A 26,434-nucleotide genomic window follows, 5' to 3' on the forward strand; every position below is an offset into this window, starting at 1 on the left:
GCATACTAAGACAAAAAAAGACTTTCTTCAATAGCACCCCTGACAACCGTAGGATCTCCTAATGCTCTTTCACAGTGTAGTCACAATTGTAAAATAGGGAATTGGGCATATAGCCAGCTCCGACAAACAGCAATATTATAATGATGAAATAATCTGTGCATTTTGTTATGCTGACTGAGGGATAACCACTGGTCTGAATGTCAGAGTTCTTCAGGAAATAAAGCTTGTGATCTTTTGCAACCACCTGGGAGAATAGATGGGTTTAATGTCTCATCCAAAAGGTGGCACCTACGACAGTGCAGCACTCCTTCAGTATTGCACTGGAGTAAGGCATGGATTTTGTATTCAAGTCTTTCAGTCAAAGATGTGAACCTTCGGACCCAGAGGCAAAGGTATTACCGACTGAGTCAGGAACGTCACATCATGGGCACATTGCCCGCAATTTGATTTATAAAAGGAACGTTTGTGGTTCAGTGGCATCACTTCCACTTTTGAGTCAGAGACACACGTACCACGTCAGAGGTTGGAGCACGGAATCTATGCTAACACTCCAGTTGGAATGCTGCTGTGTTGGAGATCCAAGCACTGGGAAAGAATAATAAACTGCGGTGTTACACGAACATAAAAGAATCCAAGGTATAATTCTGAAGTTGAACAAAAGAGTTGCCTCCAATGCTCTGGCCATGATTTATCCCTTACCCAATATATAATTCTAATTATATCCAGTAATGATGACATTATTGTTTGTAGCACCTTGCTGCTTCTACATTACAACAGCGATTATGATTTTAAAATTCTTTATTGGCTGCAAGAAACTTTGGGGACTCCTTGAGGTTATGAAAAGTGCTATATATACACACTTGTGTGTACACAGTAATATACACTCATGTCTGCAAGCTCAGTTTTCATTCTAATGGACTGAAATTAATAGCGTACAGTTGAGGCCAAGCCGATGTACTTCTTCATCACTAATCACCCCCAGGATTTCATTTAAAATTATCAATCCAGACATTAAAATCTGAAGCTCCAGTAGATTGGAGCTTGTCTGTAATTACATAAGTAGTCATGAATTAACTGCAGTGCCCAGCAACTGTTGTGTAGGTCTTTATCTGAAGGGCACAAAAAGTCTGGGCACATCTGAACAGTTAGGTCTTATCACTAGTTTTAGTTTTGAAATCGTTTTCACTTTACAATTGTTTATAACTAGAATGTGAATAACTCAGTTAACAATAATGGGGTAAATGGTAAGTTTTCAATCAAATTAGCATTTCAATAATGCCAATAAATGTACTGTCAATAATATTTGGCATCATATTACACCCGCAACCCTCCTTCCAGACTCGTTTTACTTTGCTTCAATCCTATAGGAGCCATGCAGAATGGGACAGAATTACCTTCCATTTGGTGACTGAACAGGTCAGAAGGTAAAGTGCTAGTATTGCCTTGAAGCACCATTTTGCTTGTAAATAATTACAATGTTTCACCATGGTTCAGTGTTTGTTTACAATATGAGAGAAAAGATCGTAAGCCAAGCCACAACAACAACTTTATTGTAGCTTCATCAAAATGGATACTTGGCATTCTGTGCCAGTGAAGAAGGTGCTGACAGTGCTCTGAATACTGAACATTTTAATAATAATTTCTCTGGCCCAAAATGTAAAAACATGTACAAAGCTATAAAGTCTGTAAAAGAGTACATTATACATCCATGTTTATAACATCTCTGTGCATTATGAAAAATATTCTGCCACTTCCTAATTAGGGAGCTTTCTTAAGAATGCTTCAGTCTTTAAAGTATAAACATTTTGAAAATGTTCCATGCACAGAAAGTCTGAGAGTGTCACCTCCAGCTACCCTGGAGCCTGACCACATAGATAGGTTTTCTCTACTCTCTATGGAGCCCATTTACAAATGTGGAAGGTATATGATTCTGGCATGCTCAGCACACAGAGGAACCTACCCTCAGAGAATAGAATTCACATCCTTTCCTTATTGCAGAATAGAACTCAAATCCCTCTCCCCAAAACAGAATTGACAATGCTCATTTTTCTTTATCTTTACTATCACCTACATTATCATTCTCTCCTAGAAAGTTTAATTTTTCTCTGTCTCCCCTTCAGTCATGCATTAAGTAAAGTTGAGAAGGTTTTGTTTCTATTTGTCTATACAGTATTCTCTTCTACATCTATCAATTTAATATTAATTGCCATAGTGTTTGTAAAGTACAATTCCATATAGGACTGGTAAAATAAGGAACAGATTCTGAACTTTGAAAATAATATTCTTTTTAATTCCATTACCACATTTCCCTCTTCCCTGAATCTTCATTCTCCAGTGCACACAGTATACTTCTTCTTTCTGCTGGAAAGACAGCATGGCGAACCCTGACAGGTCTCTCAACAGAAATAATCAATCATACTCTCTGACTTGCCACTTGTGCTGATTTCATCCTCCTTACATCTCGCCCACTCCCAGATTGCTGCCCCCTGTGGTCGAGATGAGACCTGGAGTGGGTTGAAGGTCCTGGTGGAAGCTACAACTTAAAAATGATAATCCATGATTGCAAAACTATCCCTAGAACAGTAATACCAGTGGATCTAAAGAAGGAAAAAAAAAATCTTTTTATCACAAAGATTTGAATCCTAATGATAACCAGCACTTTGGTTCAACTTTTAAGAAAAGATGGCACATTTAATTTGGATGATTTCCCTCCAGTCACTCTGCACCATGCTAATGAAACCTTACGCATGCTGCTTGCATAGAAATTGGGATCTTAGGCCTCTGCTTGATTCCTTGGGGTAAAGGTCATTCGGGGAAGCGAGTTTGACTCATTGGGGTGGTAGGACAAGTCATGATTATTTTTGAGATTTTCTAATGTTGTTCCATTATGTGAGTGCACTCTGTACCTCTTCAGCATGGTCACCAAGATACCTTTCATCATCACCATGGCGATATATTTTCCCACACAGGACCGAGGGCCACAGCCAAATGGCTGGAAGTAGCGATGAGGAACCTACAAATACAGGAGAATTAGAGCTATTTTACACTGATATAGATGGGTAGGAGCAGGATATAATTTATAGATAAATAATTATGGTTATGTCAGTTCATAAGAAGTTTAATTCCAATCATTGCCACTATCTAGACAAAATATTCAATGAGATTTGATGAAATCTTTGGACTGCAAGATGATCCAGAGAAATTTCTGAAGTTCTAGCCTGGCCCTTGTTGACTTTCAGATGATGAACAAGTTCCAAGATAGCTTCATATGCTTTACCTCTGAGGCCCCATCTCATTGCTTATGCCTGGATGTCTATTGTCTGCTCTTGGCAGGCAAGACTGCCAAGAGACATAAAATGGTTTCAGCACAGGAGGACATTCAGCCCATCGAGTCTGTGTTGACTTTCTGAACAAGCTGGCTCCATGTCTCCAACCTTATCCGTGGCCACCCAAAGGTTTCCTGTCAAGTGTTGATCTGCTTCCCTTTGCTCCTATTTCCCATTCAGGTGGAAGTCAGTGGGTAAAAATATTTTGCTTCATGTCACTTTCACCAATTATCTTAAATCTGTGTCCTTTAGTTCTCAATCCTTCTCCCAATAGGAAAAGTTTCCCTTCATCTAGTCTGTCTAGAACCTCCTCATTTTTGATATTTCTGTCAAATCTCATCTCAAACTTCTCTTTTTTAAGGAGAGAAGTTCCAGCTTCTTCAACCGATTCTCCAAGTGTCTGAAGTTCCTCAAACTTGGAAGTATTCTTGGTGAAACTTCTCTGACCCGTCTCCAAATCCTTCACATCCTTCTTAAAATTGTGGTGCCCAGAATTGAGTATGGCATATGAGTTGAGGCCAAACCAAAGATTTTTCAGAACAACATTCCTTTTGTACTTTATGCCTCTATCTCTCACAGCCAGGATATTGTATGACTTGTAAACTAATTTCTCAGTCTGACTTGCATTCTTCACCACAGACGTATGTACACACCCACATGGTCACTCTGTTTCTATACCTCTTTTGGAATTGTATCCTTTAGTTTATATAACTGACAATTGGCATCCCTACTCCCAATGACTTGTTCAAAGTCTGACAGAAGGCTAAAAGTTGAAAGTACAGTGTGTTTGATTTGAGGGAGAAGTGAACCAGTTCGACCTCAGGTTTGATCCTTAGTCTATACTAAAAAGCTAAATTCATTGAGTGACAGTAGGAACATCACAGTTGGGGAAGGATAAATTAACAAGAGTTTCTGCTCCTGGTTATTGTCTGGGAATCGTTGCTGACAACACTATGTCCTTCATCATCAGGTGGAGGCTTACCTGTGATCTTCTTCATAATCATACAGTTTGCTGGTCCTCACTATTACATTTGTATCTAAACAACAACTTTTATGAAAAGATGGCACATTTAATTTGGATGATTTCCCTCCAGTCACTCTGCACCATGCTAATGAAACCTTGTGCATGCTGCTTGCATAGAAATTGGGATCTTAGGCCTCTGCTTGATTCCTTGGGGTAAAGGTCAACCAAATGAAACCTCTCTAAGTCGTTAAAAAAGAAAGAGAAGCAAAAAAGAACGGACATTTTTTGGGGAAAAATGTTCTTGTTGAAATACCTATGATTTGACTTTGCTGTAACTCTGATGAAAAGGTTGATGAATGCCATACTATGTACGTACAAAACATAGTAATAATGCTATGTGACTCCAATCATATTCGAGAAGATCTAAGTGAGGTTCTGCTCCCTTTTAAATCCAAGAGATGAGTTTAATGGCTCAAGACAGATTTTTCAACCAGATTTTTGAAACAAAAACTTAATAAGAGTATTATGCAATTGCAATTTATTTTAATATGGCAGCTCTGATTTATGTTCCTACAAACATATCCACATACTCAGCTCCTCAGGCCTACTGCACCATTCAATAATACAAACATTCAACAATCGGGCTCCCAATATTAAGATCAGTTTGAGTCAAATGGTGACTCTGGTTACGAGTAACAATTCATGAAACTGTATTGAGGTTCCTGAATTTCACTTAAAAGAAAGGGACTCTGAGGTTTGTAGTTTCTCCTCCCTGTTGGTAATATCCCTCCATGTATACATGTAAGGGTTTCTGTGCAACACCCTGAATGTCTGTGTTAGTTCTCAAGTAGTGTTTACAGAGCACTCACTTGACTGCTTCCTTTATGCTTGGGAAGGAGGTTAAAAATGATCTGACTGAATCAAACCTGTTCTTGCTGTAACATACGCTAACTCATAAATGTTCACAAAAATGTTGACTGGCACAGGTGCAGGTTTTATCTATCTGCAGGCCGACTGTGTAAAAGATGGATGACACAAGACAGAAGGCACCTGTTAACTGAGGGAGTATATTTGTTTCGCAGGCCTTGAGGACTGGTGACTGTTAGAATTGAACCCAACAAAGTTGAGAAATGACAAACAAGAACTGACTGTGCTGAATCTCTACATTGACGCAGCTCTTGTATGTCACTTTCAGCAAGCACAATTTTCACTCACATCTGAGTCAGGCAAAATATTTACACCACCTGCTCACGCAGCGTTAAAGAAAGCAGCAACCAGCTTTGTTTAGAAGTCTGGCCAAAAATGCTTTTAGTAAATCAGGCGAAACGTTATGGTCTTTGTTGAAATCTGTAAAGCCTCTGTTCAATAAATAGAATTCCACTCCAGCCAGACTGCACTGGATCAGCACTGAGTCTGACAGAACATTTTTCATTTATGAAATGTAAGCATTATTGGTAAGATCAGCATTTATTCTTTGCTTTTGAGACAGTCTTGTCTTGAATGACTTTTCAGATAGACATACTGAAATAACTCTACAGAAGCTGGTATCCTGTCACCAAGTTTCCCTTTATTTACACATGCAGAATCCTTGACACTGATCTAGCTCCCCCAGAGCCAGCTCTCAGAGTGAACAGAACCTCTGACACTCATCTTCTTATCTGTCAGCCAGGGCTCCCTGATTGGACCAGGTTAACAGCCTCAAACAGGGAACTCATGTTTTATGAGGTCCAGCTGAATGACCCTGTTATAATCGCTCCACATACACATGCTTCCTTTGTTTTCATTGCGAGGTTCAACTACAGATTGCGAGTCTGATATCAAAGACTACCAGAGCTGAAAATGTGTTCCTGGAAAAGCGCAGCAGGTCAGGCAGCATCCAAGGAGCAGGAGAATCCACGTTTCAGGCATGAGCCCTTCTTCCTGGGCCCATCAAAGATGACCATCCCATCAAGCATGGCTGACCAGGAGGCATTCCTACTCTTACCATCTGTCATTGGTGTATGGAGAGGATTTGCAAGGTGGCTGTGTTATGAATATACCTTCTGTAGCCAACAACTCCTGGAGTGAGACTTGAACAATGAGCTTCTGCCATAAAGCCAGCAACAATGCACACTCTACCACAAGATCACCCTATCATTCATTGCCCTCTGTAGTTGGCATTGAGAAGATGGAGGTCAGCTTGAGATAGCTATAGGAAGCTACTCTAAAAATGTTACCCTCTATATGTTGGCTTTGCTGACTCAGAGCATCAAGTAAGCATGAATTAGTGAAAACAACAATACATGCTGTAATGAACAGAGAAATGACAGCATGTTGCCACATAAAGATCACCTTATACAATGAATATTGTCTTTTAACTGCCTTCATGAAGCTTGAACTGTATGTTAGATATAAAGCTCAATTTTCAGCAACTCACATTTTGTGCAAAATTTTCCAGGTTGAACTCATTTGGCTTGAGAAAGAATTCATCTTTGTGCATACGGCCCAGGTTAAGGATAATATTGGTGCCTTTTTTAACTGGGTAGCCATCGATCACATCATCTTTAAGAGCCTTGCGCATAGTGAAGTCCACCACGGGCTGATACCTCATACTCTCATAAATAAAATTCTCCACAGTCTTCAGTAGCTGTAGATCACTGTTCTGTACCTCCCGTTCCCCTAAAAACAAGAAGGGAAGAAAAAACCCAGCTGACCATCTGATTTCTGATGCTGTTATGAAGTAACACGTTAACAGAAAACAATAATTCCAGTTCCCCTTGATTTTGCATCATTGGCACTTAGAGAATGGTCAGATGACATATCCCTGTGATTCAGAACTCGTTTGTTGTTTAAGACAGCTCTGTTCTGAAATGGTTAATTAACATCACAAGATAGACTCCGACTATCAGGATATAAAGGATTGTTTAAAGAGTCATCAGTGTCACAAGAGACCATCATGTATCTCAGATGTAATGGCGCTAGCTGCTAAATAATAGAAAGAAACCTATTTGTCATTTGTCAAGATAGAGCATATCCACTGCCTAATACTTCATGTTGTCATCCTTCCCTATTGGGTATCAGTAACACAGACAAATAGCCAGAAGAGGAATTGATGACAGTGAACCGACCCAATATCCCAGATTGTTGCTGTAACATCCAGCACAATGCCAGCAGTGGTGGATAGCAGTGTCTCAGCTATCTGCATCAAAAAGTGAAGAGTTTATGCCCAAAATGTCGACTCTCCTGCTCCTCGGACGCTGCCTAACTCACTGTGCTTTGCCAGCACCACACTCTTTGACTCTGATCTCCAATATCTACTGTCCTCACTTTCCCCTCTCAGATACCTATGATCGCCAACAGTTTGCTACAAAGGTATCTGAGTTCCCCTTTGAAGTGGTAACACTATAGTGTCAGCTGTGGCTCACTGAGTCGCACTTTGGCCTCTGCGCCAAAAGGTTTTGGGCTCAAGGCTGATGGTTCAGGGCAGTACAAGGTGAGTGCTACATTATTGATGGTGCTGCCTTTCAGACAAAATGTTAAACCAAGTCTGCTCTCTCAGATGGACTTAAATATACAATGTACCATTTTGAAGAAGGATAGGGCAGTCTTTCCCACTGTCGTAACCAATATTTATCCCTCAAACAACATTGAGAGCACATTCCTGTTTGTGGAAGTTTGCTGTGTCTAAATTGGTTGCTGTGCTTCCTATATCAGTACTTAATTTCAGGTAAAACACTTTGGGACACTTTGTGGTTGTAAAAGCTGCTATATTGTTGGTAAGTTTGTTTTTTTTGTAACCAGTCAATAATGGGAATGCAAGTATGGCCAGCATAATAGCGAGGGATTAAACTGTGGGGGAAGTGTAGGGGGAGTAGTTGATGAAATAATAGGAGACCTATTAACTGTAATATTGGGGGGAATAATGAATGATATAATGGGGGAATGCAGTGAATCTAAAAGTGGAAGACATGCTGGAAGTTCCAGAGGATGAAAGAAAGTTCTGCTAATTACCTAAGGGGGGAATACACAGTGAGCATTGCCATCAGTCATTCTGAAGTATTTTCTAATTCATTTTATTGCTTGGACTGGGAATCTGGTGCCCAGGATCTAGTCACCTTATTGACAACATTAGTTTGTAGGTTTTCAAGTGGGAAAGCTCACTTTAATATTATTTGGAATTTAATTCTATTTGGAAGTTACTGCTTCAGAGGCCCTGGTCTGTCAACAATGGAGCTGTTTGTCCAGACTCAGGAGTTGTCACACAGACTCCAGTCACCAACTCCAGCAAGTTGTATGAATTGTTTCTGGGATGATGAGACCCACACAATTTGAGTGGCTCCCTGTGCAAACTGATGTGCACAGGATAACTTCCACCTCAAAGTCTAGCACCTACTAACAGCTAATGAGTCACAACTAGTGACACATTATCTCAACAAAACCTCACACACTGCTCTGTAATCGCCAAGTCCTACTGAAACAACCTCTAGAAACTGATGATGGTCCCACTGCTTGATGGTGCACCTCCTTACTGACTATAAACAGCATCAATCTGACCTGAACGGTAAGGCCCCAGGTTTCAATCTGACCCGAGCAGTAAGGCTCCAGGTTTCAACCTTCCTTGGGAATTTTGGAGAACCCTCTAACTGCTTCAGGAAGCATTGGGAAAGGATGCAGCCACTTGTTTCACAGGTGGAACAGCTGCGTGTGACCGTGACCATTCGAATCATACGACTGTCCAAACACTGAACCGAAACCAGAAATTGCTGGTGAAACTCAGCAGGTCTGGTTGCATTTGTAGAGAGAAAACAGCGGTTACTTTTCGAATCCAATTACCTTTCTTCAGAACTGTTAGTAGCTCAGTAAAGGTGATAATCTATGCTAATGACATGGTGAGGGGGGAGGAAGAAAAGAGTAAGTGGACAGGTGGAGATGGAACCTAGAGAGGGAGAATGATAATTAGGCAGACAAAGCGGGGAATGATAGTAAGCCTGGGTGGAATAGAAAATGATAATGGAGTTGATAGAGGTGGGTAGGTGGGTAAAAATGAGTGTGCTGAAACCAAGTCATGACAGGGCCTGGGGTGTGGAGGTGGGTAAAGGAGATAGAGAAAAGGTGTTCAGGTTCTAAAATTATTGAACTTGATATTACGTTCTGAAAGCTGCAGGGTTCCTAAGCAGGACCTCAGATACTGTACTGCTGCCCTGAGAGACATATTCCTCGTGGTATCTCAACCATTCGCACTGTGTCAACTGAAGCCAATGGATGACGGAAATCTTGAGGTTGAACAATAAATGCTTCTCCACTCTTCCAAATAAATAAACCCTCAAGTGCATCCTTTCAACTCATTTTAGTACAGGCACCTCAGAGAGGTCCCTTCCATTCTTCTACAAATGGTGCCCACTGCACAATATGAAGGGGACAAAAACACACTGAAGTGAAATCAATCTATGCTAAAACTGATGGAATATTTGTTTGAAGGAGTCACACCAATGAGATCTGAAAGTACAGCTGTGCTACTGAATTAAGGTCCTCCTCACAAGCTATTCATTGGAAATTAAGAGCAATTAAACCAAATTGAATTACATTGGGACTTTGCTTCATTGTCATTTAATGGCAAGATGCGATTCTAAGTTAAATGGAATCATAGCTTTAACTCTGCAGCAAATTGCTTTGGCAAAACCAAGGACATGAGGACACTGTGTACAGAAACAAGATTACAGAACAGTGCCATCAGGAAGTGCGCTAGCATCACTGTCACCAAAAAGACACTGAATTGGCATTCTAAACACGATGCCATTGTCCCAATATTTATCGTTCTTTAAATAAACAAGTAGGCATTTATGTTGCTCTCTTAAACTATTAGACATTATAGAATTTGAACCATTTGTTAACATAGATTGTAGCTTTGTTCTTCATAAAAACACTGATAGCATCTTTTGACAGTGTAGCATCGAAGGTCTGTTGGCTAGCCAAACAGATACTCAGCAGGTTTGCAATGCATGAAAGTTGAAACAAAATATCTGTCTGAGTCAATCCCCCTACAATGACAGAAGACAAAAATGTTAGATTTTGCACTGGTCAATCTGAGTGGACAAATAAACTCATAAAGGCATTGCTCACTATCACATGTGATAGTAACAGAGGGAGTCATGTGATGAGGAGGGCTGGACAGCCCTACTGCAGAATGCAGATTCTTTGGCTTCACCCTTAGAGAAGGAACTGTGAAAAACAGGTGCTCCGGTTTCCTCCCACAGTACAAAAATGTGCAGGTTAGGTGAATTGGCCATGCTAAATTGCCCATAGCGTTAGTTGAAGGAGTAAATGTAGGGGAATGGGTCTGGGTGGGTTGCGCTTCGGTGGATTGGTGTGGACTTGTTGGGCCGAAGGGCCTGTTTCCACACTGTAAGTAATCTAATCTAATCTAATCTAAATTATGCTGTGAGCTAGTGCGGCAGTTCCTCCAGTTTCGATTCTCCATGCTGGTGCATGGGTACAGAACAGGTCCAATCTGCAACCATTCCTTGGATCCTTGCCAACCTTGATGGTGACCCAGAAAACTCTAGCTGTTCCTTTTGCATTATTTAGCAGCTTGAGTCCTTAACAAGACCAATCCAATAATATTGGTCAGGGTCTCAGGCATCGTAAACCACCTTTTATTTCTTTACTCTTTTGTGGGATGTGGGCAATGCTGGAAATGTTGGCATTTGTTTGAATGGACTGAATGTCTTTCTCGGCCATTTCAGAAGCCAATTAAGAGTCAATCACATTGCTGTAGTTCCAGAGTCACATGTAGGTCAGGTCAGATAGAGTCAGTAGATTTCCTCCCCTATAGGATATTAGCGAATCAAGTGAGCTTTCATGGCAATCAATGATGTTTTATGGTAATATTGATGTTACCAGCTCTGTATTTCAGACTTGTTACGAGAATTTAAAATTCCACCACGGCTGCTGTAGTGAATTGTGAGCTCATTATTTCTGGTGCACTCAAAATAACTTACTAGTCCAGTGACAATACCAGACCATCACCATCTAATGTTTTATTTATGAAATTGCAAAATTAAAACTCTGAGTTGTCCTTAATTTCTTAAGATTATGCCATTGTTTGTCAATTTGGAGAAATTAAAGGCAGCATCTTCTCAGTTACAGAAGGACTTCGTGAAAAAGGTGGGAAAATAATGTGAGATCAACTTAAGGGGCTTCTTCTGAATGTTGAGAAAAAGAAAGGTCCCACTTTACAACCAAGTGTTGAGTGGTGAGACATAAATCTCACTCCTGGTTGGTTAGAAGTCTATCAGCATCCATTTGCAGACATTAACACCTCATTATTAGTACATCTCACTTTACTGATGTGCAGCTTCCCATTCCCCTGCCCCCACCCTCCGCCAGATAGAAACTGGACAGTGGTAATTTACAGCATGGAAGTCAGAATGGTTACCTGGTGACTTATGCCCCTGATCTTGGACACAAGTCAGTATCATGTCAATCACCCTCAATGGTCAGGGACTACCTGCATCCCCTCTTCCATAAATATTGGGATCAGGCATGTACTATCCTCAGTGTACCCTCATGGTGCAAGTCTAATTTACTTGCATGATGGTTTTACACTTTAATGCATTGCTTTGGAGCACAAACTGTTGGATGTGAACCTTATGCATTGATGTACTGTTTGGAGTCCAAATCCATGCCCAGGATCCCTTGAGTACATCATGCAGCATCAGGAATCGATCGCAATAATGGCTGTGAGACATAGGAAATGTATTGTGATGTTGAAAGATTGCTACCTTTAACACTTGGGGACAAGCACTTTCCAAGGTCTGTTAGCCTGCATGTGGTGCAGGAGCTGCTCACTTCACACTTTGGGCTATAAAACACTGTATAGCACTAAGGATAGCTACTCCGTTCATTCTTGTATTTGCAACAAGAGTGATATTTGCTCACACTGATATTGAACAGTGAACATATTGACAATGGAGTTTCACTTGGGCCACCTTTGTTCCCTCCCACTGGGCTCACTGCAGTGTTAGGCTCACAGCTGAGCTGGATGGAGTTCACCCAAAAGTGGTACCTATTGGCCTTAGAGTTTTGGTTGGGTCATCTCAGCAGCATTAGTGGCTGGAGGGCCCAAACGTGCTGAGTGTGTCTTTCCCAAAGGCAGGTGCACCTTCCTCAGTTTGAATTTCCATAGGGCTGAAAGGGGGCTGAGGGCAGGGTGGAGGTGGAAGGCCTGACCAGTTCTGGAGTATCCCGAGGGGAAACGTCAGTGGGCCTATGGATGGTTCCTCCTCTGGCTGCACCTCCCAGTCCCTTTGTGAGAAGAGGGCACCTGGAGAGAGGCCAAAGTCTATCACTATCCTGTTGCATTGCTTTAGATGCTGAATTTCAATGGCTGGAGTGATGACATTTGTGTGTATATCCAGCAGACTTGGAATGTACTGGACCTGGAGTGTATTGAGTCCTCCAATCTTGAATCAGTTTGTTCTACATCTCTGACAAATTTGTCTGCTTCTCCTGCATTAGCTTGTGTTCTCTCCCAGTTCTGCTGCATTTTAGCTGAGACTCAGACATAACAATTACATTGGTGCAATGAAACACGAAATAACAACAGTCTTACCAGATTATAGGGCAACCTCTCTCTCCAATAAGACAGATGACTGGTGGTGGCTTAACCTAATGGTCACCATGCCTCAAGCAAGGGGAGAGGTTGAGAAGGAGAGGCCTTCATGGTAACCTCAGCCAGTGCAGGAAGTTGCTATTAGCATCAGTCTGCATGGCAAACTAGCATCTAGCCAACTGAGCTACTGGGAGCTGGACTAACAGTCCAAAGATGTTCAGGTTGGGTGAATTATTCATGCTAAATTGCCTATAGTGTCCAGAGGTATGTAGCTTAGGTGCATTAGTCAGGGGAAATATAGGGTAAGGGAATGGGTCTGGGTGGGTTACTCTTCTCAGGTTTAGTGTGGACTTGTTGGGCTGAATGGCCTATTTCCACACTGTAGGGATTCTATCTAATTCTATCTATAACAATGGAGACAGCGTCCTAGGTGCATCGATGTCATTTGATAATTTGAACAATGCTGTGGGTGCAGTGGAAGCTAGTTTGAGGAGCCGTAAAGATGGCAAGAGGAAACAGTTTTACAAATGATCAAGCGGGACATTATAGTCATTTGAGGTGGCAGGTCAAAGGACAGGAATGGCAATTGAACAATTAAATCCAAAAACAAGGTTCAAACAATGATGAGTTAAACTAAGAAAGTCAATCCGCACTTATTGCTTTAAACTTTTTCTCTATATCATACCTGTAACTTCTTGAATCTCTTCAACTATTTTCTTTTCCACTTCAGGGTGTTGGGCAATAAGCATTAGCATAAAAAAGATGCTGACAGACATTGTGTCTGGTCCTGCTATTAGAATTTCCAACACACTCTGCCTCACATTCTCTGCAGTCAGTTTCCCATGCGTCTACAGAACAGCAGAAAGGCAACTGTTATCCTGGCATTGATATGAGCTTTATATTAACAAACATGACAGGCCAAAACCAAGGAATGCACAATCCTCAGGTGAGAGATACACAAAAATACAAATATAGAAGAAGGGTGATTGCCTACCTCACAAATAAATCATAAATGGTTCACTAAAGTTGAACAAATAATACATTTTTTCACTTTTTTTTGCTAAAAATAATACATTTGCATTTGGATTTCCATTTGATTCTTACTTTGTTGTGCTGTTACCTTTCCTCTGACATTATCATCAAGGCAGACTACTGGCTTCTACCTGTGTCATGAGGGGCCAGGATTGAGCGTAGACTTCAGAATCAGCAGTACAAGCTCAGCATGCAGATATCATGCCATGGACATATTTCCAATCATTTTTGAATGTAGGAACAAGCAAACTTCTTTTTTTTTAAACCATATTTGCTCACAGGCTTATTGGTCAGCACACATTTTTCTGAAATAGGACAGATTCTTAGCCCTTAACCTTTAGTAAATGTTATTACCTCAAGGCCGCTAGTTAATGATATTCTTATTCTACTATTTCCTGTCATGGGTGTCCTTGCACATCATTGCTCTAAGGTATGTGACAACTTTTATGAACTTTAAACATTTTGTCTTTTAAGCGAGTCTTTCTTTGCTGATTTTTATGTCATTTCACAAAGTGCCTTGAGACAGTATTCATTTTGAATCAGATTGATGAGGCCTAGAGGACAGTCAGATGTAGACAAAAATTGTGCAGATTTTCAAGTACAAATTAAGTGACAGCATTTATGTTAAGGTTAGGCTTGTCATTTTCTCGCCGATATTGTGACTTTGCCTCCACAGCCTGCTGTAGTGTAGAATTCGACACTTTGATCAACCTTTCATTATTTCAGTCCCAAGTAATTTATCCCGTATCCTGAGATTGTGTCTCCTAGTTCTAGATTCTGAATTGCTTGCTGCACAGGCACATCTACTTTCATTGACTGCTTGACAAGCACAATTTGCTTTGCAAAAACCCCAGCTGCCTTTGTTTAATGCTTTCCAAATGTTCTGTTATCACATTTTTACAACAGTGTTTGGACCAGGCAAGACCCCTCAAAACATTTCAAGAAAGCAGCCCAAACTCTAACTTTGCTAGAGTTTGCTAGCTATTTTAAGTGGGTGTAATGAAGATATTCCAGGAGGGATGCAGTTGGTCAAACCACTTAGCTTGAAACGAAACAGAATTTACTTACAAAATTACCAAATGAAACACAAACGAAAGAGAACAGAATACCAAATAACTTAACCTATCCAAAAACCCAACAGATCATTCCAACGTGGTGATGCCATTCCCAAAACTTGCAACAATCCCCATAAACATTTTTTGGCACAAAAGGTAAAATCAAACACAGGGTCTTACAGGAGAGAAGGCAGAGAGAGATCAGCATGGACCTGCTTCCTTGGGTCCAACTTCTTTTCAACTCTACTGTGCTAAACCTAAACCAAATGAGATGGAAGCTGAGCTGAGAGAACTGGCCACTCCCCTTTCATTGTATAAGAGATTTTTTTTAAAACTTAAAAGTCTTTTGCCTGAGGCTGTATCTATTAGCTATAATGAAATTGACCCTAAAGCCTTTCAACTTAGACTTTTCTTAATCTGTGTCTTTTACAACCTCTCTGAAAAAAAGCCAAGGACAACATAACCTTGTTAAAGGAGCAGCATTGAGACAATAGGCTCCAGCATTTACTCAATACTGATGTTAGGCTAGGCCTGTTTTTCCTGATCTGATTTTTCCCCCCTTTCCTCCCTTTTTTAAATGGTGACATCACATTTGAAGCCCTCCAATGTAGACACTGTTCCAGACTCGATAGAATTTTGGAAGAAATTCAGAAATTCAAAGAAATTTTATGCACTAGAATTCAAGTCAAAAATGTTCTGAAACAGACATTCAGACAATGTGGTATCAATGTAATGACTATATTGATAAACACCAAGATATCCTTGAAAAAAACAATGTGAACTCTTTTGAATTGCTATTTTCATAGATGCAATTACCTGTGCAAAAATCAGGTCAGTCGCAAAGTCAGTGATGTCTTGCAGTTTTTCAGCTTCTTGCAGTTCTTGTTGCTTCTTCAGCAGCAGTTCTTCCACTGCATCTTGTAGATCCTGGCTAGAAGTACAGAACACATCACAGCTCAAAGTAATGTTGTGCACATGAACATTTACTCGGAGGTAGCAAATATTAGGTAAGTTTACACAAGAAATGCTGTCTTGTCAAGAGATGGCTACAGTTTTAGGATGTCGGTTTCTTCCTCCTTGGTGAACTTTATACCTGTGAGGGTGTTGTTGATGATGTTAAATGTCTCTTCTATCTTGTTTTGTTTTGTGATGACAAATGGGTCATCTACGTAGCGGACCCAGATTTTTGGTTTGATGGTTGGTAGGGCTGTTTGTTCTAGTCTTTGCATCACTGCTTCTGCTATGAATCCTGATAGCGGAGATCCCATAGGTCTACAAACAAACCAACGGCACACCCATGGGCCTACAGCTCAGCGAGCAAACCTACACCCTAAATCTCAACCTGAGCTACAAGCCTTGCAAATGATGGCTACAGGATTGGAAAAGAGTGAATGCTTGCAGTAATTAGCCAGAAAATAACATGCCCAAAGATAAGGATACATGCAGTAGAGATTTGATGGTACATTTGGTTCTAAATTTATAACGAGGTTTTAAGATTCCAACTTCAACATCCTGAAACCTTGCTGCTTCCTCATCTGCCCTGAATTGTTCCTCCACGTCCATTTTATGATGGTGACCACTCACTCCAATCTAATGGTTCATATAGTTTACAAATATTTTTTTAAAATGTGGGATAGGTTTCATTATTTTGAAGGGCTGCAATATTGAAGACATTTTTGCTTATCATGAAGCTGTCTTCCAAGCTACAGTCACCCTAAGCAATGAGTCCTATATATATGGGTGGCACAGTGGTTAGCACTGCTGCCCCACAGCGTCAGAGACCCGGGGTCAATTCCCCCCTCAGGCAACTGTCTGTGTGGAGTTTACATATTCTCCCCGTATCTGCCTGGGGTTCCTCCCACAGTCCAAATATGTGCAGGTTAGGTGAATTGGCCAAGCTAAATTGCCCGTAGCGTTAGGTGAAGGGGTAAATGTAGGGGAATGGGTCTGGGTGGGTTGCTCTTTGGAGGGTTGGTGTGAACTTGTTGGGCTAAAGTGCCTGTTTCCACACTGTAAGTTATCTAATCTTATAAAGGTAAGTCGAATAATACTCACGCAGCTTTTTCATATTTTTTATATATCCACTTGAATTTGAAGAAAATGTCTGGCTTGAGCAAGAGCGTTTGCCACGTGTCGAAATACTTCTGAATTTTAGACACAATTTGGCCCTCTACAAAGACAAGATAAAATGTCAAATGTGCGATGTCTCCTTTTCCTCAGAAACACACCGTTAATGCTGCAATTTTGAATTTGAATGTGTATTTGAAGCCATGGCCCCTCAATATGCAAATATGTGAAAGTGCCTGGCAAGAGGTCATAAATTGTCTTGCTGTTTATTAAAAAAAATAAGTCGAATCCAATCCTGCTCATTGATGCTTCAGATTTCCATGAATTACAATTTGTATCCCTGATTAATGTGTCAGTAGAACATGAGGTCCCTGAACATTTATAATGACATTGTGTGTCAGCAAGTTCATGAATAAAGCAAATACATTAATGAATGAAAATGGTACAGATGGATTTTGTGTGAAGATGACAGTGTGTTTGTAACTAATGTTTTTATTGTCAATGCCAGATTGGCTGCTATTTGGATAACAATAGTATTGGCATTGGATGTGTCAAAGTGAATTCTAACTCATTTAGACAACATAGACAAATTCAGCATTGGGTTATTTGAAGCTGTATATTAATTATTATAACTACTCATACTCCAGTTGACTGCTTTAAACAGGATAGAAATTCGAATTACCGTGCATTGGCACTCTGAGAAATAGCCTGTTGGAAATGTCTAGTGTGATTGCTCTCAGGAACAGCAGTATATCCACACAGGCTGTAGTGCTGGTAGTTGTGGTGCTGTTACTCCCCAGTAATTTATCCAAGTGATTACGAGTCGATTCCACACTCACAGCGAGAGTCCTCTGAAGACCTGGACCAGTCAAGGCTGAAACAGATGCACACAACGAATCCTACATTGTACACAATGACTATAAAACCACGCATCATTTTAATTGTAATTCAATGTGGAGAAAGAGTTCAGTCCTGATGAAGAATAAAAACCGACAGAATTGTGGATGCTGCACATCAGAAACAGAAACAGAAATTGTTGGAAAGGCTCAGTAGGTTTGGCAGCATCGTGGAGAGAAATCAGAGTTAACATTTCTGGTTCAGTGACACTTCCTCAGAACTGATGGTTGCTCGGAAAAGATGGCTTTTATATCCAGAAGATAGGGTGGGAGAGGGGATAAGGAGAAACAATAGGTGCAGATAAAGTCCAAAGAGAGAGAAGAACAGTTGGATAGACAAAGGAATGGGAAACGATCAGCCTGGAAGAGTAAATTGCTTTACTCTTAGTAGCACTTAGTGGACAATTAGTAGCACTTCAACACACTACCTTGTTTCCTGGCTCACTTCTCTGTCTCAGGCTTGCTGCAGTGCTCCAGCAAAGCTCAGTACAAGCTGGAAGAACAGCACCTCATTTACTGCTTAGGAGCACTGCAGCCTTCTGGACACAATATCAAATTCAACAACTTTAGGCCTTGAGGCATCTTCTCCCATGTCCTTCGCGCAATCCACACACACCAGGCCTTGTTATCACATGGTTTGCTAGTCCACATACCCATTGTTAACCACTGGTTGTCCACTAATAGCCATTCATTCTCCCAGGCTGACATTATCCACTTCTTTGTCTGTCCAACTGTTCTGCTCTCTCTTGGGGCTCTACCTTCATCTATCAACTACTCCTCTCCCCAATCCCCTCCTGTCTTCTGCATCTAAACCAACCTTTTCCTAGTTACCATCTGAGGAAGAGTCACTGGACCTGAAACGTTAACTCTGATTTCTCTCCCTAGATGCTTCCAGGCCTGCTGATGGAGGATTTCTATTTCAAAAAACATAAATTATATTTGAGAAGTAAATAAGAGGCTGCACTAGAAATCTGAAATAAAACCGGGAAGTGCCAAAGAGAGGAGCAGGTCTGAGCACATATACAAAGAGAGAAATGGAGTTATGAGGTCTTCAGAAATGAAGAGAGGTGGTAAAGTGAAGGGCTTTCTGCTTGTGTGTCTTGAGAGCATCTCAATTCCTTTTGAATGGAGAGATCAGGACTTTAAGGAAAAGCGTTTCCTTTGAAGAGCTTGTGAATGCAGCAAAGTGGAATAGATGCATTAGAGCTGAGGGATTTAGTGACTGATGGTCTATTCTCTGAGGTTGCAGTCTGGGGAACAATTAATGGGTCAAGAACTACAACTGGAAATGCAAAGTAAAAAATTACACAACACCAAGTTATAGTCCAACAGGTTTAATTGGAAGCACTAGCTTTCGGAGAGCTGCTGTTTCATCAGGGGGTTGTGGAGAATAAGATTGTAAGACACAGAATTTGTTGCAAAAGCTTACAGTGTGATGTAACTGAAATTATATATTGAAAAAGACCTGGATTGTTTGTTAAGTCTCTCATCTGTTAGAATGACCATGTTGGTTTCAGTTCTTTCATATGTAAATTGCAAAACTTTTTTAAAAGTTACGTTCTCAAGTGAACTTTAACAATTGGTGTCATGTTGGCCCAGATAACATATTGAAGCTGTGAGCTTCCCTGTGTGAGACTGTCAGTGCCACAATGGTCAGACTGATTCTAATCTAAAAAACAGATTTACAGAATCTTACATGGATTCATGCAGTTTTTGAGCAAAGTAAAAGGTAATTCTGCAAGTACAGATTCACCTCACAAACTTGTGTGTGTGTGTGTGTGTGTTGGGGGAGGGGGTAGGTTATAGGTGTCTGTGAGAGAGTGTGTGTATGTCTCTGAGTGTGAGTCTACAGGGGTATAGGTCTGTGAGCATCTCCAAATCTCACTGGAAGTGATTTGGAGATGCTGGTGTTGGACTGGGGTGTACAAAGTTAAAAATCACACAACACCAGGTTATAGTCCAACAGGTTTAATTGGAAGCACACTAGCTTTCGGGGCGTCGCTCCTTCATCAGGTGGTAGTGGAGGGCTGAAAGCCAGTGTGCTTCCAATTAAACCTGTTGGACTATAACCTGGTGTTGTGTGATTTTTAACTTTGTACACTGGAAGGGCATAGACTATGAGTTGTGATGAACAGTGAAATTCTGCCTTAGTTAACTTGTAATTGAATGAAATCAATCGTTTGCAATAGGAAAACAAGCACAGTAAATTCATCACCGATCCACAACAACAAGAATCTAAAGTAAAAAAGATTCTTGTTCAACTTATGAATCTTGTTCTCTTTAGACAATATAGTTAAAAACCACCCTGGAATCAAAAATGGGAAGGTTCCACTGACTTAAAACAAAACACAAGCAAGCCACTTTGCAGCTTTATGTTCTGGCCCTTGTCTCTCACTATAAAAATAGGTAACTTGTTCATGATCAGCTGGAGGTGCATGGCATGTGCAGACATCTATTGCCATTCAGTTTTCTAAGTCAAACTGCAGGGAAATTGACACGAACAGCGTTTCTCTTTGCTAAATATGGATAGCATACTCTGAGGAACACATAATGTATACATGAAAACAATGACCAAGAGTCAAGACTGATGACACCCTGTCCCACAACCACCTCATCCTTACAGCTGCAGTTTATTGAGTCTCACTCTCAGATCACATCAAAGTTTGATTTTCTCATTCTGGTGCAGCAGCCAGATCAAGTGTTTGTCTCTGATGCTTTGTTGAGCCAGTTAAGATCTGATTTAAAGTTCTCTGTCATTGGAAAGGATAGACGAGACTGGATATCTGGTCGGCATGAGTTGGTCTGTTTCCATGCTGTATATCTATATGACTCTATGACTCTATGACAGTCTTCTGTAGCAGAGTTCCAGATTTACCACCCTCTGAGAGAAAACATTTCTCCTCTGCTCTCTTCTAACTGGATGCCTCCTTCTTCTGAGATTAGGCGCTCTGGTTCCAGACGCTCCCACAGGGGGAAATAACCCTTTTGGCATCTACTGAGTCAAGACCCCTTAGAATCTTATGTTTCAGTAAGATTGTCTGTCAATCGTTTAAATTCCAATGAGTACAAGTTACTCAATTTCTCTCATGAAAAGTATGCAGATTGACCTAAGAAAGTCTCTGGAGTACCTCCAATGCCATTGTCTTTCCTAAAATATTTATGTATTTTTTCTCTATTTAAATAGATTTCATCTCTTGTATTATTCCTGCCAAAGTGAATAATGTCACATTTTCCGACATTAGATTTCATCTGACTAGTTTTGCACAGTCATTTAAACTGCCGATATCCCTCTGCAGTCTCTTTGTGCCATCCTCACAAATTGCCTTCCATCTTTTTGTTTAGCTTTCTGCGAACTAGGCATTCGTACATTCACTTCCTTTATCCAAGTCATGAATATATATAAAATAATTAATTGTAGGCCCAACACTGGTTCCTGCAGCACACCATTATTTATGGATTGCTATCCTGACATTGTTCCTCTTGTACCAGCTCTCTGTTTTCTATTAGTTAACTGGTTCTTAGTTGGTTGAAGATTAGATTAGATTACTTACAGTGTGGAAACAGGCCCTTCGGCCCAACAAGTCCACACCGACCCGCCGAAGCGCAACCCACCCATACCCCTACATCTACCCCTTACCTAACACTACGGGCAATTTAGCATGGCCAATTCACCTGACCTGCACATCTTTGGACTGTGGGAGGAAACCGGAGCCCCCGGAGGAAACCCACACAGACACGGGGAGAATGTGCAAACTCCACACAGTCAGTCGCCTGAGGCGGGAATTGAACCCAGGTTTCTGGCGCTGTGAGGCAGCAGTGCTAACCACTGTGCCGCCCACGGTAATAGTGAATCTTCATATTGAACCATGTAGTGGTAGATACTTTTTGTAGTGGTTGACACAATTGAGTGGCTTGTAATTATCACTCCAAGAGGCAGTTGACAATGACACTTTGCTACACACTCTCGTTATGTTCAGTCGACAGTTGAGTGAAGATTGCACTTTAATTAAGATGGAGAATTTCTAGTTTCAGTGCAGTTAATTCCATGTACCTTTATGGATGGATCTCTGAAGTGTATGCATCAAATCATACCCACAGTTGAGTCCTTCGGGACAGACTTGTTGTACACTAGAAGATAAATACTTTCAGATAAAGTGCAGACGTAGACTTTCCAGAGAAAGTTTTATTTCAACCAAGTACTCACTATAAATCTCAGTCACCTCCTAGCTGACTCTGCTTTATATAGATTTGAATCCTCTTTTAGGTAAAACAAGTAAACAAATTAGTCCAAATTAAACCAAAGTAAAACAAGACAGCCCCCAGGACATGGTAACTTTTAAGAGAAAATTAGAAACTAAATTGAAATTTGTATAGATTTGAATGTAATTTCCAAATAGTTTACAATGCCCATTTTCATTGTTACCCTTAATTCCTCGGTATTTAGCATCTTATCAACAGAATTAGACACTAACAAACCTGAGGGAGCACATTTCTGTCAAGTTTTGTGAAAGCTTCTTACCTTTTGCAAAATACGGACGTGTCATTTTCCAAATGGAGGGATTATTGTTGAAGATTATGCCATTTTCGTTCATACCAATGCACTTCAGCGCCTGTTTGTTTCCAAACCTGGATATGTAGTGCGCCTTCCTCATCACATGGTTCACAGCAGAGGATCTGAAGAACAAATCGGAATTAAAAGAATGAGATCACTAATCCTGGGTGATCAGCTTGTCTAATCCTGGTCATTTGCACAGGATAAGGTCAATGTGGAAAAGTCATAAACTCAAAGTAAAGTCATAAAATACCTGTCTGAGTTTAATTATAAATGAGACAAGCACATCAGAGGATCTAGACAAGAAATCAGAGTTGGAAAATGATATGTCACAAGCCTTGGTGATGCGTTAATAGAAAACTGGCCATTTCCACATTGCAATAAATACAGAAAACTCTAAAAATCACAGAAAAGCTGTTTAATTTTAATGTAAGGGAAATGCATATTTCTGTTCGTCAGTGGCAGTGTAATTAAGATAATGTATCACAGAGCAATGCTTGGGAGAAAATTAGTTTCCTGCAAACTTGCAAATTGATTTACCTGCTAATAATAAGGGTTTCCTCACCATGGATCCACACTCTCACTATCTGGCCGTACTTTTCGTTGTAGTAATTGCTGGCACTGCCAATTCCCATCCACAAGAATCGACCATAAGAGATGAGAGGTCCAATACCCAGACAGAAAGAAGGACCTGCTTAAAGACATTGCACAGTTAGAAAGCTCCTCTTGTTAACACGCTTAATAGACATATGCACTTTTTGTTACCTGGCAAAGTTGCTTTCTTTTGCAAAGTCTTGACAAAAATGAAGAGCAGCCCCAGGAAAAACAGCAGAGGAGCAGTGGCCCTTGATCCCATTTCAGGCACCACCCCAGTTGTTAGATTCTGACGGGCTGGTTTTGACATCTGCAACAGCGTATCACCCAGGGCAAACTGCCTCATTTCGACATAAGCTGAATTTTGAAAGAAATACAGTAGATTGCAAATTATGTTGAAGCTGTTTCTGTTCAGGAGTGTATTGCAGTTGAAGTGTATTGCAGTTGTCGATCAGTATTAAATTGCCTTGCACGAGATGCATTTTTATAAGGCAATAGGGAGGGTTCAGACAGGAGGTACTGGAAATGAAGTCAAAATATAGAGATAAGTTACATTTTCAAAGTGAAAATTCTTAGTAACCTTGGTATAAAGCAACTAAAATGCCTTTTTCAGTGCTAATTTTTATCTGTAATCTTGTCCTTGAACAGTCACTAGTGGCATTAAACTCAGCCTAACTATTGAGTTTGATCATAATTATATTAAATACATTAGACATGTCTATAAATATTATTAAGTGCATTTTATTTTTTGTTAAATTTGGTGGATTAAAGAAGATTGTTGCTCATAAATATTTTTCTTTTATCTGCAGTTCTTATTTCTTTTAGCTTCTAGATAATTTATTTCCAGATGCACTCCCATCTCTTTCAATTCTTTGTAAAGACTGAATCTGGTGACTAATTATCTCCTCTTTTATTAACCTCCTGTCTTTTGTTTCCTGCTTGCAAACCCCTTGCCTGTATTCCAGGTGAGCAATTCATCGTGTTATTCGTGCATAAAGTAATTATTACAGTGTACAACACGTTGTCTAACTATAACCTTTGGTGCAAAAAACTAAGAAATATTCTGAATGATAAAAGTACATTGCATTCAATCCAGTATTAGGTAACCTCCTGGAGGGACTCTCACACTTGACCTGCCAGTACCATCTTTTTATTTGCACCCAAAACAGCTTCAAATCTACATGAAAAATGCCATCTTTATGGCCCGGGCCAAGTATAAAGTTTTCCTTTGTACATTAACTGGTAGAGTCACCTTGTGGTTTAAGTTTATTACAATCAATTGCCCAGCATCTTCCTTTCAGAAAAAATCTGCCAATCGCACAGTACAATTGCAACTCAAGTCTGTTCATTTAGGATTTACAAGCTTCTCCTACACCTGCCTTGAGTAACTTAATAGAGAAACCGAAAACTATTTTCTAGCTGAAATATTTTGCTCACAGGGTGACTTGTTTAAAACAGTTCAGAAACAATTTGCCAGAATGGCACCGCACATGGTCCAAAGTAAAAAAAAGACCCACGTGTATTTAAACTTGTGTAAATGTGACTCTAAATATTTTCCCTTTAGAATTTCAAGGACTAGAGCAAAATTATAAAATCACCTGTTTTAACTAATGAAAAAAAATCAATGTATATCTTACAGAAACATCTTTTAATAGATTGACTCAATTATTCAAAGCCTATTGCTCAATGAATTATTAATTGAATTGTTTCTTATTTACAACGTAAAATCTATTTAATATATAATACAATAATTAGAAATAGACGTCATTCAGACATACCTGCTTTGGTCTGGGACTTGAGGGAATATTCCTTTCTTGATCTTGCTCCGGCTGTTCTGAAAATGTTTTGTTTCATAACCCTGCGTTCATCCTGTTCCCTTTTTATAGTGGGCTTAATTTTGGTTGCTACGTGCAAAGTTGCCAGGAGACAACACTAGGAAATTAGTGACAGCTGCTGTCATCAGCAAGGACATGTTTGTAAAATCCATTCTTCCCTTGTCCCTTCAACTGGTGTTTGATGCTTCCAATAAAAACACAGGTATTGGAAGATTAAATTGGTAAATTATCAGTGAAAAGCATTTTACAAATCCATTCTCCCAGTTGATTAGCTGCCCATTTGGAGTTCCTTTTCCACTGATTGCTCCAGTTGAGAGCTTTGCTTTACCTCAGCTTTCCAACGCAAACCAAAATCTTACTAAATTGAATGATTCACTTCAGAAGCTGTTCAGGAGTTCCCATAGCAACCCGCCTTGTAATAAATTACCCCATCAGGAGATACCTGGACTGTGCGAATTACTTTGTCCAGTGCCATGAGTTCAAAAGCAAAGCGTTGCTTGGCAATTAACACCTATGATGACAAACAAATACATTCAGTTATAAAGAAGATTAAAATTAAGGATGTACTTAAGCAACATTGGGCCACTTCGACTTGCCAATTTAAAAAATTCTTTCATGTGAGGGTTGCTGGAAAAGCCAGCATTTATTGCCTGTTTATGCTGTCCTTGATGGACTGTGCTGTTAGTTTATTGAAATCCAGGATTTTGACCCAAGGATATAGAGTCATAGAGATGTACAGCACGGAACCAGACCCTTCGGTCCAACCCGTCCATGCCGACCAGATATCCCAACCCAATCTAGTCCCACCTGCCAGCACCCAGCCCATATCCCTCCAAACCATTCCTATTCATATACCCATCCAAATGCCTTTTAAATGTTGCAATTGTGCTAGCCTCCACCACTTCGTCTGGCAGCTCATTCCATAACTGTACCACTCTCTGTGTGAAAAAGTTGCCCCTTAGGTCTCTTTTATATCTTTCCCCTCTCACCCTAAACCTATGATCTCTAGTTCTGGACTCCCTGACCCCAGGGAAAAGACTTTGCCTATTTACCCTATCCATGCCCCTCATAATTTTGTAAACCTCTATAAGGTTCCCCTCAGCCTCCAACGCTCTAGGGAAAACAGCACCAGCCTGTTCAGCCTCTGAACCCTTTCAAGTTTCACAACATCTTTCCAATAGGAAGGAGACCAGAATTGCATGCAATATTCCAATAGTGGCCTAACCAATGTCCTGTACAGCCACAACATGACCTCCCAAATCCTGTACTCAATAATCTGACCAATAAAGGAAAGCATACCAAACGCCTTCTTCACTTTCCTATCTACCTGCAACTCCACTTTCAATGAGCTATGAACTTGCACTCCAAGGTCTCTTTGTTCAGCAGCACTCCCTAGGACCTTACCATTAAGTGTATAAGTGTATATTTCCAAGTCAGGATGATGCACGGCTTGGAGAGAAAACTGAACATAACAGTGTTCCCTACAGCAATACTGCCCTGTCCATCTCAATGGTACAGGTCAT

At 40.4% G+C, this 26,434-nt stretch overlaps 1 protein-coding gene across 1 annotated transcript; it reads right to left on the bottom strand.

Moving 5' to 3' along the window:
• Window positions 1-1,649: 1,649 nt before the first annotated feature.
• cyp19a1a (cytochrome P450, family 19, subfamily A, polypeptide 1a) lies at window positions 1,650-25,183 on the bottom strand. Its single transcript, XM_072565094.1, has 10 exons — window positions 24,855-25,183; window positions 23,248-23,433; window positions 23,023-23,173; window positions 22,450-22,604; window positions 17,717-17,908; window positions 17,023-17,137; window positions 15,784-15,898; window positions 13,566-13,728; window positions 6,707-6,948; window positions 1,650-3,013 (listed from the first exon to the last, which is right to left on the bottom strand). Exons 1-10 carry the CDS (start codon window positions 24,928-24,930, stop codon window positions 2,774-2,776), a joined length of 1,635 nt encoding a protein of 544 aa, XP_072421195.1. The 5' UTR covers window positions 24,931-25,183; the 3' UTR covers window positions 1,650-2,773.
• Window positions 25,184-26,434: the final 1,251 nt, after the last annotated feature.

The sequence above is a fragment of the Chiloscyllium punctatum genome, chromosome 48 (genome assembly GCF_047496795.1).
Source record: "Chiloscyllium punctatum isolate Juve2018m chromosome 48, sChiPun1.3, whole genome shotgun sequence".
Classification (NCBI taxonomy): domain Eukaryota; kingdom Metazoa; phylum Chordata; class Chondrichthyes; order Orectolobiformes; family Hemiscylliidae; genus Chiloscyllium; species Chiloscyllium punctatum.

What these genes read in the sequence shown, in the direction of transcription:
- cyp19a1a (XM_072565094.1), bottom strand. Translation starts at nt 24,930, where the DNA reads ATGAAACAAAACATTTTCAGAACAGCCGGAGCAAGATCAAGAAAGGAA. An exon ending in AAAGAAAGCAACTTTGCCAG is followed by an intron (nt 23,174 to 23,247) that starts GTAACAAAAAGT and finishes GTCTTTAAGCAG; the next exon opens with GTCCTTCTTTCTGTCTGGGT. An exon ending in TCTCAGAGTGCCAATGCACG is followed by an intron (nt 17,138 to 17,716) that starts GTAATTCGAATT and finishes TTGTCTTTGTAG; the next exon opens with AGGGCCAAATTGTGTCTAAA.